This window comes from Lissotriton helveticus, chromosome 12 (genome assembly GCF_964261635.1).
Source record: "Lissotriton helveticus chromosome 12, aLisHel1.1, whole genome shotgun sequence".
Classification (NCBI taxonomy): Eukaryota; Metazoa; Chordata; class Amphibia; order Caudata; family Salamandridae; genus Lissotriton; species Lissotriton helveticus.
The window spans coordinates 796,962,885-796,977,603 of NC_136073.1; the positions used below are offsets into that span (position 1 = coordinate 796,962,885).

At 44.2% G+C, this 14,719-nt stretch overlaps 1 protein-coding gene across 2 annotated transcripts in view; it reads left to right on the forward strand.

Annotated features, from left to right (window-relative positions):
- RPRD2 (regulation of nuclear pre-mRNA domain containing 2) overlaps positions 1 to 13,736 on the forward strand; it is a 469,322-nt gene extending 455,586 nt beyond the window's left edge. The window contains exon 11 of one of the 2 annotated variants that reach the window (XM_078669938.1): positions 9,373 to 13,736. In XM_078669938.1, the coding sequence (XP_078526064.1) occupies positions 9,373 to 12,068 (2,696 nt within the window). In that variant the 3' untranslated portion in view covers positions 12,069 to 13,736. The remainder of the gene's footprint in view (positions 1 to 9,372) is intronic. The other variant, XM_078669937.1, reaches the window with a different exon arrangement.
- Positions 13,737 to 14,719: the final 983 nt, after the last annotated feature.

Consider the following 14,719-nt stretch of genomic DNA (forward strand, 5'->3'; position numbering starts at 1 on the left):
GGCGCAACGATAAATACCCTGACGGCCATGGCTCAGCCAAACAAGGTCAGGATAGACAGCATGCAGTCTCTGATCCAAAGGTTCAGACCACAACACTCGCTTCCAGCGAGAGTGTTCATGCAGTTGATTGGCATGATGGCCTCCTGCATCTTCATAGTCCCTCACGCAAGGTTACATATGCGTCCGCTCCAGGAGTGCTTAGCAAATCAGTGGACACAGGCTCAGGGACAATTGACAGACCTAGTGTTGGTTACCAGTCGGGCGTACAACTCTCTGCATTGGTGGAATCCACACAACCTTTGCAAGGGCCGACTGTTCCAAGAGCCAGTGCCACAGATTATCCTGACAACTGACGCATCTCTCCAGGGATGGGGAGCTCATCTGCTCACTTACACAGTGCAGGGACTATGGACGACGCAGCAACAGAAGATGCACATCAACTATCTGGAACTGATGGCAATCTTCATGCCGCTCAAGTCCTTCAATGTACATCTGTGCAACAAGGTAGTGTTAGTCCGGACGGACAACATGACAGCGATGTACTACATTCAAAAGCAGGGAGGCACCCACTCGCCGCAGCTGTCTCACCTGGCTCAGAGCATGTGGAAGTGGGCCATTCAGAGGAACACTTTCCTCATGGCAGAACACCTCCCGGGCAAGGATAATCAGATGGCGGATCTGCTCAGCAGATACAGCCATCAGATGCACGAGTGGGAGTTACATCCATCTGTACTCCGCCCGTACTTCCAGCAGTGGGGTCATCCGGAGATAGACCTGTTTGCCACAAACGAAAACGCAAAATGCCAACACTTTGCCGCCAGGTTCCCTCACCCACAGTCGCAGGGGAATGCGATATGGATGAACTGGTCAGGCAAATTTGCGTACGCTTTTCCACCAGCACCTCTGATACCGCTAGTGGCAAGAAAACTAAGGCAGCACTTGATGACACTCATCCTAGTTGCTCCAACGTGGGCACGCCAAGCATGGTACATCACGTTTCTGGAACTCTCGGTGGTGCCGCATCAAAGGCTGCGCCTAACGCCCAGGCTTTTGACGCAGAACCATGGAGACATTCAGCATCCAGATCCGCAACAGCTCAACCTGGCGATCTGGCTCCTGAAGTCCTAGAGTTTGGCTACCTTCACCTGCCTCCAGAATGCATGGACATCATCAAGGAGGCAAGGAAGCCGACTACCAGAGCATGCTATGCTGCAAAATGGAAGCGTTTCGTCATTCACTGTACAGCCAATAACATAAACCCGCTAGATGCATCTATCCCTAACATCATTTGCTATCTGTTACATCTTTACAAGTGCAATCTAGCCTACACTTCCATTCGGATACATCTATCCGCCATAGCAGCTTATCTTCAGAACAGGCAACATCTCTCTGTCTTCAGGGTGCCTGCCATTAAAGCCTTCCTTGAAGGTCTGAAACGAGTCATTCCCCCAAGAACACCGCCAGCTCCGGTGTGGAACCTCAATGTGGTCCTCACCAGGCTGATGGGACCACCTTTTGAGCCACTGCACTCGTGTGAACTCCAGTTCCTAACATGGAAAGTGGCTTTCCTTATTGCTATCACTTCACTGAGATGTGTCAGTGAGCTGCAAGCGCTCACAATCCAAGAGCCATTCATACAAATTCATCCAAATAGGGTGGTACTACGTACTAACCCCAAATTCCTTCCGAAGGTGGTGTCACAGTTTCATCTCAACCAAACTATTGACTTGCCTGCATTCTTCCAAAACCCACAAACGGTGGCGGAAAGAATGCTCCATACTTTGGACGTTAGGAGGGCGTTGATGTACTATATTGACAGGACACAACACTTTATGAAAACAAAACAACTTTTTGTTGCCTTCTCGCCACAGCACAAGGGCAACCCTATTTCCAAAGCAGGAATAGCCAGATGGATTGTTAAGTGCATCCAGATCTGCTATCAAAAGGCTAAACGCACCTTAACAATACCCCCAAGGGCGCACTCCACACGCAAATTGGGGGCATCCATGGCTTTCCTGGGGAACATTCCTTTAGAAGACATTTGCAGAGCAGCCACATGGGTTACACCACATACCTTTACAAAACACTACTGTGTTGATGTGCATTCCAAGCAGCAAGCAGCTGTTGGACAGGCTGTTCTCAAGACACTTTTTCAGGTTTCTGCATCTGGCACGGGCAACCGCCGCTAATGGAGGGACTGCTATATATTCTATGCAAAAGATATGAATTTAGCAGCCCACATGCCTCGAACTGAATATGCTACTTACCAGTATGCATCTGTTCTTGGCATGTAGGGCTGCTAACATTCATATCGCCCACCCTCCTCCCCGGTGCCTGTCGCAGCTGCAGACATACTCTTGCATTCAATCATTAGCATGGACATCCTTTACACTTTTCACTCCATCTCTGCCACAATGGCTAAAAACAATCTGGGGATGGAGCCGATGCCCATGCGCACTGTAGTCCAGGGGAGGAGCCACCTATCTCAGGATACTTCGAAGACTCTTCCAGGACAACAATGTGCGATCATCCGGACCCAACACTAGGCGGCGATCTATGCAAAAGATATGAATGTTAGCAGCCCTACATGCCAAGAACAGATGCATACTGGTAAGTAGCATATTCAACACCCCCCCACCCCCCCCCCCCATCATGAACCCGTTACAACGCCCCCCACCCTGCACCCCTGCGTACGACTCAGAAGCCACCCCAACTTGCAGTGTGCCTGTCGCCCAATCATTAAACTAATCTACACGAAGAAACCCAGGAGGAGGAAGAGACCCCTTGCACCCCCGCCACCCTCGGGCCGATCCAGAATAGAACAAAAGAACAATTATTCAAACTCAGCTGACAAATAGGCGGAAAAGTCAGAAGTCGGGAACCATAGTGTCACTCTTGCTCCGGCGAGCCACCGTCGGCTCGACCGGGGTGCTCAGTTCGATCACCTCTTTTTGGCAGGGAATCAATCCAGTCACTGACATTGTCCGGACGATCAAAGAAAAACGTTTGTTCCTCATATTCGATTCGTAGTCTGGCTGGAAACAACATGGCGTATTTAAGGTCCAAATCGCGCAGTCTTCGCTTCACTCCCTGACACCCCATTCTCTGCCGCTGAACCAGTGGAGTAAAATCGGGATAGAAGTTCACAGTGGTGTTGTCGAATTTCACAGGGCCGGTCTCACGGGAGGCCCGAAGGATAGCGTCCCTGTCCCGAAAATGGAAGTGTGGCAATAATGGGTCTCGGGGGGGCACCCGGTTTCGGCTTCCCACCCGGAAATCGATAGGCCCGTTCAACAGCGAAGAATTTACTGAGACCGGTGGGGGCGAGGTGATTCAGGACCAGGTCTTCCACCAAAGTGTCGGTGGCGGCGTCTTCGGGATTTTCCGGAACACCTATAATGCGTACATTATTACGCCGGGCCCTATTTTCAAACTCCTCAAGCCGACGGGCCACCAAGTCCTGTGACGAACGCAAGTTGCCGATCTCAGTCTGTACCTCAGTGACATCAGTCGTCAGGCTGGAGGTCTTCAGATCCAACGCCTTGACCCTTTCATTGGTCTTTGCCAGGTCCGCTCTAATCAGCGTGACATCGACAGCCACCGTATCGATCTTAGAGGCGAGGGCCTCGTACTGCTGTCCCATGGAGGCCTTCATACTGGTGATGGCACTCATGACGTCTTGAAGCGATACCTCTGTGGGCGCAGCAAGGTCCACCGTGGGGTCTTCAGGAGTACGGCCAGTGCCGCTGGGGGATCCCTTAGGATGGGTGTAGCGATCCATCACATTAGATTGAGTTGGTCCCCCACGGAGAGGCGTTTTTGTCTTGCGCTTCTCAGTGTCCGGTTTGGTTGCCATCTTGAAAACAGAGCCCCGGAGGGGCCCTCGAGACCTGATGAAAATGGACGATCACGATGAGGCCAAAAGTACACGAAATGGGGCCAAAGGAGAGAAAATGCCAATAGAGATGGAAGCCAGACCCTCAAGGAAGAAGGCACACAGCAGTAGAGTGAAGTCAGCCAGATCCGGAGTAGATCAAAAAGAATGCCAGTCAATCAGAGCCCGGATTAGGAAAGTGAAACTGAAAGTTGATGTGAGGCCGCCTGGGGAAAGACCCCTCTGACCGTTGTTGTTCAACTACTCCCCGGTCTGAAGATCAGCAGAGCCCCCGGCCCCGTCCCGGGGCAGACCGTAAAAGCACGAGCCGATGTAAAAGTGGCTCCCGACGTCCGATTTCAATTTTGAAAGAAATATTAGGGTCAGCCAAGTATCGCCTTCAAAAGCCCGTCTTCAGAAGCAGGATATTAGCAGGATATTTGCAAAGGGCGGCGCGGGTTTTGGGAGCTCTGTGCTCATGCGACCATCGTGGATGCCCGTGAAGCTCCTTCTCTGTTTTTTCATACTTGATATATATGTAGCCTTTGTTATTTTTAACATTCTGAGACACATAATCCACTATGTAGGCTAAAAGGTCTAGTAGATTTTGAAAATGCACTATTTTGAACTTAAGGAAAAAGGGCCTTACCCTTAAAACGCTTTTTATGGGTAAGATACTGCTTTCTATTCTGATTCAAGCATGTGAATCTATGAAAGATTCAATGCTGGAGAAAAAACAAGTTAATTACCTGTACACTGTGGTTCTCCAGTATTGATATCTTTCATAGATTCACGCCCACCTCCTAGTTTTTAAGGTACACCAGTTTTACCTCACGATAACTATCCTTGACTCGCACTGGTGCTGGAAATCTGAGGTACGGTGGCTCTGCAGGGGAATGTGATGTCAGGGCTGGCTTCTCATTGGCTGACTTTTGAACCATATAATGATGGTGATGGGTTACCAAAGTATAATCCCTTTGTATTGGTTTACGTGGAATTTTTCTTTCGTACTGCTATATTTCTAATACCGTGAGACTCCCCCCATGGCGACTGTGAAGATTCAAGCATGTGAATCTATGAAAGATCTCAATACTGGAGAACCACATTGTACAGGTAAGTAACTTGTTTTTTTACAACCCAGCACTGTATGGCCTGAAAATGATCTGCTGCTCAGCTCCCATTCCATGTTTGACCTCTCGCATCACATTTTCGAGATGTATGGAGCCACCATCTTACTATTTGTAAGCAAGGAATCACCATGCCATTAGCCAGACTGCTGGTGCACTTGCCCCCCTCCCCACAGAATATGCAGTACCTTGTGGTCTCACTCTTTGGCCCATTCTGTTCCTATGTCCCAGAGAAGGGGGAACTGCACCACTTTTCCGAGAACTTATATCTTGTAGATAGCTGTGTGAATGCAACATTTTGAATTCTCTTTTAATATAACCAATCTTACGCCACTTGTATTGTACTGTAGCACTTTCTTACCTCTTGTTGATTCCCCAAAGCACCTTCTAGAATGGTCTGTTAAGTGCCTTCTACTCATAATGCATGGATTGGAGAAAAGTGTTGTAGTAGCCAGATCTGTTAGTGTTGAGTGTTGGTGCCATATGTAAGGAGAGCGGTGATCTACTTCAGTTTTGGTGCAGCAGATTTTACTTAAGCTTGTGGCTGTAAGAAAAGGAATGTATGGGTAGGATCTTAAGTACCATATACAGATCAGTAAAATATTGTGGAATGAGTTTTGGTTGGGTCCAGTGTATCTTAGATTAGTGTGCAGTTTTCTTGGTGTGGGTGGGGGGGTGTGTGTGGTCTGTAAAGTTTGCTTAGCAGCATGTATTCATGTCTTACACGTGTGATTTTAAGGATTTGAAGTGCAAAGACAAGAATACAAGCAGCGTGTTCAAACCAGTCAATAGTTACATGATGGGACACAGTGTGGAACAGCCAGGCCTTTGCCTTCTGAATTCCTGAGGATTATTTACAACCTCTTTGGAAGTGTGCCTCGGTACTCGTATATCTGGTCTTAGGCTACCACCACGAAGGAGTGTTTTTTTCCCTTAATTTTTTTATTATAAGTCATGCAGGGAGGGGTTAAAATGGTGTGAAATTCAATGCTCCTGTGCCACAGTTGATCTAAGGTTTCTCATGTCTTTATTACATGAGTTTCAATTGTAAGAAGATAGGTCCCTTCCCAATAACGACCCGGTGTATAATACAGGTTGCAGCATAGCAGGCTATCCAACCAGGCTTGGATAAGGCAGTGCTTGACTGTCAAGCCATGGGCTCATCTATGGCCCTTCATTACTATGTATGGCTTAATACCTCTGAATTGTCTACCAACTTCCAGGCCACACAGTTGGGTTTGCCGTTTGATGGCAAAAAATTGTTTTGAAACAAATCCAATCATGCCATTGAGCTTTGCTGAGTGACTGTGAGATCCCTAGACCTATATAACTTCTCCAAAGCACCACAAACAGTATTGCTGTTTCAGGGCTTCGCAAGTGGCTTCAACTTTAAGCAGTGACAGTCCGCTCAACCTCCAAAACAAACCCAGAATCCATGCGTCTAACAATACTAAAGTTGTTCAAAAGGGAGAGCATTGCCAGTGAACAGTCACCCATCTCCTCTTCCTATACCAAACAAGGAAGTAACTTTAGTTCCATCTGGTCTGCCATGGAGAACCGTGGGAGGTTGGATGTCCTCCCTTCCAAAAGCTGGAAGACAATACATTTGGGCAGTGGGTCAAATTATAGAAAGTGGGTATGCTGTACCTTTCCAGCAGACTCCGCCTCAGATTCCTCTTCCCTATCCTTGTCAAAAGAAACCAGACCTACATATCTTACAGCATATGGTTGCAGTCTTCCTACAGAAATGGCAGTGGAGATGGTGCTGGAGCAGCAAATTGGGCTAATCTCTGTACTTCCTGGGTCCCAAGAAGGTTGGCATTCTTTGTCCAATCTTAGAGCCCAAGGTCTTGAACCTTTCATGCCACAGGGAGAATTGCAAGATTCTGCCCATAGATCAATTTTCGGTGCTGCAAGCAGGAAACTGGATTGTGTCCCTAGACTTGAAGGACACCTATTTCCACGTACTTATTCTGCAGTTGCTCAGTAAATCCCTTCTATTTGTGGTTGGCTCCACTCAATAGCAATTTGTTGTCTTCCTTTGGGCTAACATCAGCACCCCGAAGAATTACAAAAGTAATGGCACTGGTGGGGCTCATCTCAAAGCTGAGTGTTCGCAGATGGTGTTCACCCTTACTAGTTGACATCAAGCTTGTTGTTCGGCCTGTTTTTTTTTCCCAATTCATTTTCCCAAATCTTGCATACATCCTTCTCAGTGCACTCTGTTTTTAAGAGCACTACTGGGCACATCATTTCTCCGAGTGGTGTCCCGTTCCCCCCCCAAACCCCCACCCCACTCACCCTATTCCCTGCTCAGAGGATCTGGGACATTTAGCGTATGATTCAGATGTTTTGTGAAGGAGCTTGGATTTCAGTCCTGAGGGTGTTACGTCTGCTGGAAATAATAGCTTCTTGCATCCTTCTGATCATGCATGCACATTAGAACTTTAGGCTTGCCAGAGGTGGTTCCGCAGACAGTGTTTCCAGCAGTAATCTGTCTTACCCTGTTGTGATCCCCTGGGACACTGCAGCTGATCTTGTTTGGTGTGTTGTACGGAGAACCTTGTGGCAGGGATGTTCTTCCAAGCCCCACCGGGTTTGGGCAGGATTGTAACTGATGCCTCTACCTCTAGATTGAGGTGTGCATCTGGAGGAGCTGGAGATTATAGGCAGGTCTCTGGAAAAACAGATTCTCCAACAAAGGGCGATTCAGTTGTGCGCTCAAGGCATTTCTCCCTAACCCTTTGCAATTGATACAGATCTTGGCTGAGACTACAACTGCTATGTAGATTGACAACAAGCTGGGTGCAAGGGAGTCTCCGCTTCTCTGTCTGGGGAGTATTACAACATTGGTCACAGACTCTCAGGTAAAAGTAAGGAAAGATAATGAATTAAACCAGTTGGAAAGCCCTACTGTATTCAACAGGAAATAAATGCTGGTTCAAAGGACCAACTCCCTGTTTGTCACCCATTGTTCTAAGATTTTTTGAAAGACTTGACAAATTTCTTTCCTTCTACTCCTATTGTCATGCTGTAGTGGGGGGCACATCTTAGTTTTGACATTTGTGATGGGGTCTCAGTTTGAGACCCTCCAAAGCTGTCAAGGCTCTTAACTTTCAAAACCGTTTTTCCAGTGCGCCCTCCTTTTCCCTGTTTTCTCATCCACAAGACTGGCTTAGCTTTGATGGCAAGAGGTATGGGGCAGTGTCTGACCTCAGGCCAGGCTCAGCATGCTACATGCACTTATTAGCCGAATGCCTTGGACAGCAGAGATTGACTGCAGGCAGGGTGGAGGCCCAGTGCAGTATCCAACCCCGATTGTGCACTTGAGTTTGGGCACGGGGCCTGGCTGCTGGATTGGAAAAATAACTGCATCATAGTAAAGTTCACCGGGGGGGAAATAACGTTTGCAAATTAGTTAGCATTTGAGCTAGAATCATCACTTTTTTAAAGTTTAAGTGGCGTGTGTGTATATGTATATATGTATGTATCTGTGTGTGTGTGTGTGTATATATATATATATATATATATATATATATATATATATATATATATATATATATATATATATATATATATATATATATATATATATATATATATAATATATCCAATCCAAGTTGAATGGTCCCGGTGAGGGCTCCCAAGCGCTCTCTTGGCGGTGCGTATCTGGTGCAGCAGAGCCGTGCTGCGTGTAAATGAATCCGTTTTTTTGCACGCACGCAAAAGTTCCAGCGCACTTCCAGCTCCTTCCACCAAAGACGACCAATACTCCAAACTCTGTATTTTATTTTCATAACAGCATATCCAGCAACACTGCTCAACGCGTTTCGCGGCCCACGCCGCTTGCTCACAAAATTATCTAAATATCCTATGTAAAAAGTATTGCATTACCCACCTCTGCCATCAGAAAGCTGTAGCATATACAAAAGCTAAATAATAGGAGTAATTAAATAAGGGCACCCTTCATTCTCCTAGCATCCTCAGATTGTTTTTAATCATATATTATGTGTTTGACATGTTAATACTTGCAGAATTTGTTTATTAATCTTCTGCTTAACATCCTTTCCACAAATAGTATGATTACATTTGTTTTTTGCATATTGTGAATTTTATCTTAATGCCTTTACTGTCTTAAAGGTAATTAATTGTCCCTTTTTTGTATGTCCTGTGATTATATTTAGTTACAATGCAATCATATGTTTGCGATTCCACAGTTTATTTGCAATTATCTGTACCCTTTTTAACTCTAAATAACTAGCAAAACATGAACAGTGGGTGCTTCGAGGCCATGAAAACTGCTTGTTTTGGATAAGTTAATTTTCATCCATTATGCTCTCGGAAGTCTAATTGAAACTTTTCTCTTTTCAGGTTTGGCCTACTTTCCAAATGTTCCTGGAAACCCAGTTTTACCCAACCTATCGACATCACAGAGCACTTCATCTCCTACTAACAACACAGTCTCCAGTATGAGGGATAGAAGTGCTCCCTCTAATAGTCAACCATTTGTACAAAAAAGCTTTCGTTTCTCTCCTAGTTCTTCTACTTCTGAAGTCTCTTCCACTTCTGTCAGCCAAACATCTATGGATCATAACCCAGGGCTGCCAAACTCTGGTTTCAAACCTTCCAGTAATACTGTTGAATTTACTACCCTTCCCCCTTCGTCTGTGGAAAACACCGTGAGCCAGGCTTCAGACCTTTCTCTGACTAAGACTGAACCTGGGTCTTCATCGCCAACTAGCCTTGAAATGAAAATTCACAATTTCTTAAAAGGAAATCCTGGTTTCAGTGGGTTAAATTTAAATATCCCAATATTGGGCAATTTGCCTCCCAGTAATGTTGTGCCTGAAAGTCAATCTAATGATTTTCTTCCTGGTCCAACAAGTACATCAATGGACAATGTTGATGGAACACCAGTACGCGATGAAAGAAGTGGCACTCCAACCCAAGATGAGATGATGGACAAGCCAACTTCAAGCAACATTGACACCATGTCATTATTATCAAAGATAATGAGCCCTGGATCTTCTACTAGTAGTACAAGGTCACCACGTCAGATCAGAGATGAAGACTATCGAGAGCTATCTAATTCATTGGCATCGTACCGATCATTCAGTCTCGGAATGGAATCTTCACCTACTGCGTACAGACCATCTTTAGACAACCTGGATCTCCCTTCCTCATTATTGGGCTCTCCACCAGAAAATTTTTACCCGGATACGTCTTTTCAGGGAGATGAAGATTTTCGTGATTACGAATATTCTGGTCCACCTCCCTCTGCTACACTTAATGTAGACAAGCAGCCTCCAAAGTCTATTTTAACTTCAAGCACACTCTTGGATTCAGAGGAATTTCAGCCGATTCAAAGTAGTTATAGTCATCGGTCACATGACTTTAGCATACAGTCTGTTTTTTCTCCATCTATAAGATCCATCCTTGATCAAGGTGACAGCTGTACTAGATTGTCAGCATCTCCTGAGTTGTATGGGAATTATAGTTTAGGAGGCAATGAAGATGGGTCAGATGGAACACCAACAACTAGTAATAAAGACCAATTTTTCACGCCAGACTCCAATCATAACAACTTTCCACAATCACTCTTGAATTCTGTTTTGCCCCAAACACAGTTCCCAGATTCTCCTCATTCAGTGCCACTCGGACAGAGTTTCTCTACTCCAAATACACATGCTGCCACTTCTAGTTTACCACCTATATCTAGTGTTGAGAGCCCATTAGGCTCTTCCATTTCCGCTACTTCAACAATTGAGTTTAAGAACATGCTAAAAAATGCCTCTCGTAAAACTTCAGATGACAAACAGTTTGGTCAGTCTTCTAAAAGCAGTCCCAATGAAGGGGCTAGTGTTCTTAGCCACTCTGGAATGTCTCATGAAGAGCAGCAGCTACAGGAAGAGCATTACCGTATAGAGACAAGAGTGTCTTCATCTTGTTTAGACTTACCAGATAGCACAGAAGACAAAGGGGCTCCAATTCAAACCTTAGGTTATCAGACCTCTGATAGATTGTCAGGAGAACCAATACAAACTGTGGAATCGATCAGAGTCATTGGTAAAGGAAGCCGCGGTCCTGAGAGGGATGGGGGCAGAGTAGGTTGGTTTGAAATGAGTGGCACAGAAGGTTCTTTTGATAATGGCCAGTCAAGTGATCTGCCACCACTGGGTAGTAACAGTGGAGCCATTTTTAATACCCAGTATAAGGAACATGTTTCACAATTTCAGGATAATGTAAATAATTTCAGAACAAATAACTTCAATCCTGCTTTTGAACCTCGTATGCCACCACCTATTCCCACTCTCTTTGACAAGAACCTTCATACTCATAGAGAACAAGCTGGTCCACCTGGGCCACCCCAGGGCCCATCGGTGGATCATGGAAGCCTTTTCTCTAGAGATCATCCTATTCCAATAATGCCACCAATGGATCACCCAAATCTCTTTTCAAAAGAAACATCAACTCCACTTCCAGTGCCTCATGGTGCTCCTCCTCCTCCTCTTCCTCCCGATCACAGTGGATGCCCTTTCCCTGTTCCACCTCCACTGCCACCTCTTCCAGACCATACAGGAATTCCATTTCCGAACCCACCACCGCCTCCACCGCCACCTGTAGAACGTGGAGGCCTTCCATTTCCCCCTGCTCCCATGTTGGATCGAAGTGGAGTTTCTTTTCCTAAGGATCATGGAGCTGTTCCTCATGGAGCAATTCCTCATGGAGCAATTAAAGAACACTACAACATCAACATGGGGCTACCAAGGGACCATATGGCTGTACCTCAACGAGACCACAATGGTCCGCCTAGAGCACGGGAAAACATAGGCCCACCTATCCACCTAAGGGAGCATCATGGACCACCTCACAGCAGATATCCACCTCCTCTTTTTGGCCCACCACGTAGAGACAACGCAGTCCAAAACAGGTTGATGATGAGAGACCCACGACAAGACTTTAGGCCTAGGGACCCTTTTAACAGCTTAAAAAGGCCACGGCCACCTTTCCCAAGGGGTCCTCCGTTTTTTCCACCTAAACGTCCCTTCTATCCACCCAGATACTGAATCCAAGATATGAAGGTATTGTGAACAGTATCAAGAACAATTGAAGTAGCTATTTTCTGATGGTCCCCTAAAATGCTTTATTAGATGAATTCATTTCTTGTTATATCCTTTGCTTGGCTTACTCCAGGAAGTAATTCATCTCTCTTGGCCAAAAATAAGTTGAAAAGAAAAAAGTGTGGCCTATTATGCTGACGTCATTTTCCTAGGCAGATCACAATCTCTACATTTGTTTTGTCAAGCAAAAAGAACACACTTCCTTTTTGTCACCAATGAAAAGAATAGACCCAAGAATGTACAGCTTGTGTTTCTGTGGAACCAAGAATAGTAGCCCAGCCTGTGCCTTTTGATGATTTAATGTATCCAGCCCACTCTTCACTGATGTCGTCTAAGCCTGGTCTGTTACTGCGGTGCCGGTTGTTTTGTGGATCAACACGAGGTTTACAATTGGCCAGCTAGGTGAGTCACAAGAACAGGGAGGGCAATATGTTATTGTATGAGCCCGTTTTTCTCAAATGTTCTAATTACCAATGCCCCCTCCTTGCCAACTTGCCCTTCAGTTTATTCTGTCTGTATTATAATTCCCTTTTTCCTCACTTTATTGGAAGACCCTGTGACAAGTGGTGACATTAAAACGCCATCCGCATCAGTTCGGACCAACAATCACCATGTCTGGGCAAGAGGAAGAAGAATGAGCAACTTGGCTTTCCATGATTCCAGCCTAATAGCTTTATGGTATCCGCTTGTAGTGCCTGTAGACATGTGCACACACTGGAGAGACCCACCTGTATTCCAAGCTTGGATGGAAGCACACAGATTTGCATTTTTTCTATTTCATCAAAGAGTATGCCGGAGCACATCACATGTATTCTACGAGTACATTCATATTCCATACATGGGTTGTTATTTGGATAAGTTTTCTGTTTTATTTTTTGGGGACTAACACTCCTTAAATGTATTTCTAGGTTACAGGGCATGCACATTTTGTTGTCTTCCATTTGGGTAATTGTTAGTAGCCAAACTACAAAAACAATCATGTGCAAAAGGAAGAATGTTAAAAAAAAATATATATATATATAAAATGCAACAAATAGAAGCACAATGATAATTGACCCCTCCAATTTTCTTGTACCCTGTTCTAGCAGACATTCCCATAACTTTGGTTTGGTCTTCTATGATGGAAAATACTTTTTTTCACCACCCTACGATGAGTTGAATGTTATGTGATGCTTGTTATTTGAAATAAACCTAGAGAAATAACGATTTGAAAAAAGTTGTAAAATTTTTTTAGCATTCTTTTGCCATGGGAGTTTTTATGTGTGATTGCCTACATCAATAAAGAAAACCTAACCCCATGCATTGTCTGACCATGAAACCATTTCAGCTATTAGAAAAAACTTCCATTGGTAGATATACCCCAAGATACAAAATAACACTTCAGACTTCAAATTTGATTAATATAGCCATTAACTGTTTGCTACAGCATTGCCTTATTTGGACTAGCTACCATGATTCGTTAGTGATCCATTGCAAAATAATGCTTACACATCACACTAGTAACAATGGTCAAATATCTAATTTGTCAACTCTTGGAATACAAGGAAAGTACCTGGAGACACATGTCGACTGTAATTCATTTTTTTAACAGTAAACTCGAACTCAAGTTGGTGACTAATGTATTGTGCACTGTTTCGTGATTGTGTCTTTTCTTGCTTGAACTGCACTTTCTGTGATGCTTTGGAACCAATCTGCTCTGCCATAGTCTATTTCGTAGGGGCCTAAATGTCATTTGTGCAAATGGGTACATTGATGTTGGGGATTATTTCTGTTTGTGAATTCATAGGTTTAATCTATCGCATACCTGTAGTTAGGTTGAATAGAGATCCCTTGCAGTTGAAAAAATAGAATACTCTTTCTGTTTAGAATGAATGTATGATTTCTCCTAATGTTTGTAAGATTTTCACCACATGCTTTACAGTTTTACTTCAAGTCTAGGTTTTTCCCAAATTTTAAGAAATGCTGATTGAAAAATCTTTAAAGCACTGTCGTACTTGTTAATACTATGTTAATATTAATGCTTTCAGATAATTTACATGTTGAAATCCTAAACCTTTATTTAGCAGTATACTGGTTACTTTTTGTAAAATGTCTGCTGCTCCCCATAAATGTATGCAATTTCTTTAAGAAGCCACGTTTTGGTTCACCACAATGTTATTTATCTCATTCATGAATCAGTTCAGTATATATATATATATATATATATATATATATATATATATATATATATATATATATATATATATATATATATATATACACACACATACACACTCACACACACTTTAATTTGTGTTTTTCATATTGGCAGCTCCGAGTTTCTGCAATTTAAGTGTATTAAAACATATGTCCAGCAAAGATTCAGATATAAAACAGAATACTTCCCTTCATACGTCAGTGGGGGCCTTCACAATTTCTCCTTCTTAAATCACATTCAAATAATGTATCTAAACTTATCATGGGCATTTCCCATCCTGCTGCTAAGCTAACAGTTTTGAAAAGTAGAGAAGTATCTACCAGTGAATTACTGTCAGGTAAAGCAACCTGATTAGATAATGTGAACATGCGGTTTTGATAAGCAAAAGTAGTGGTGACCA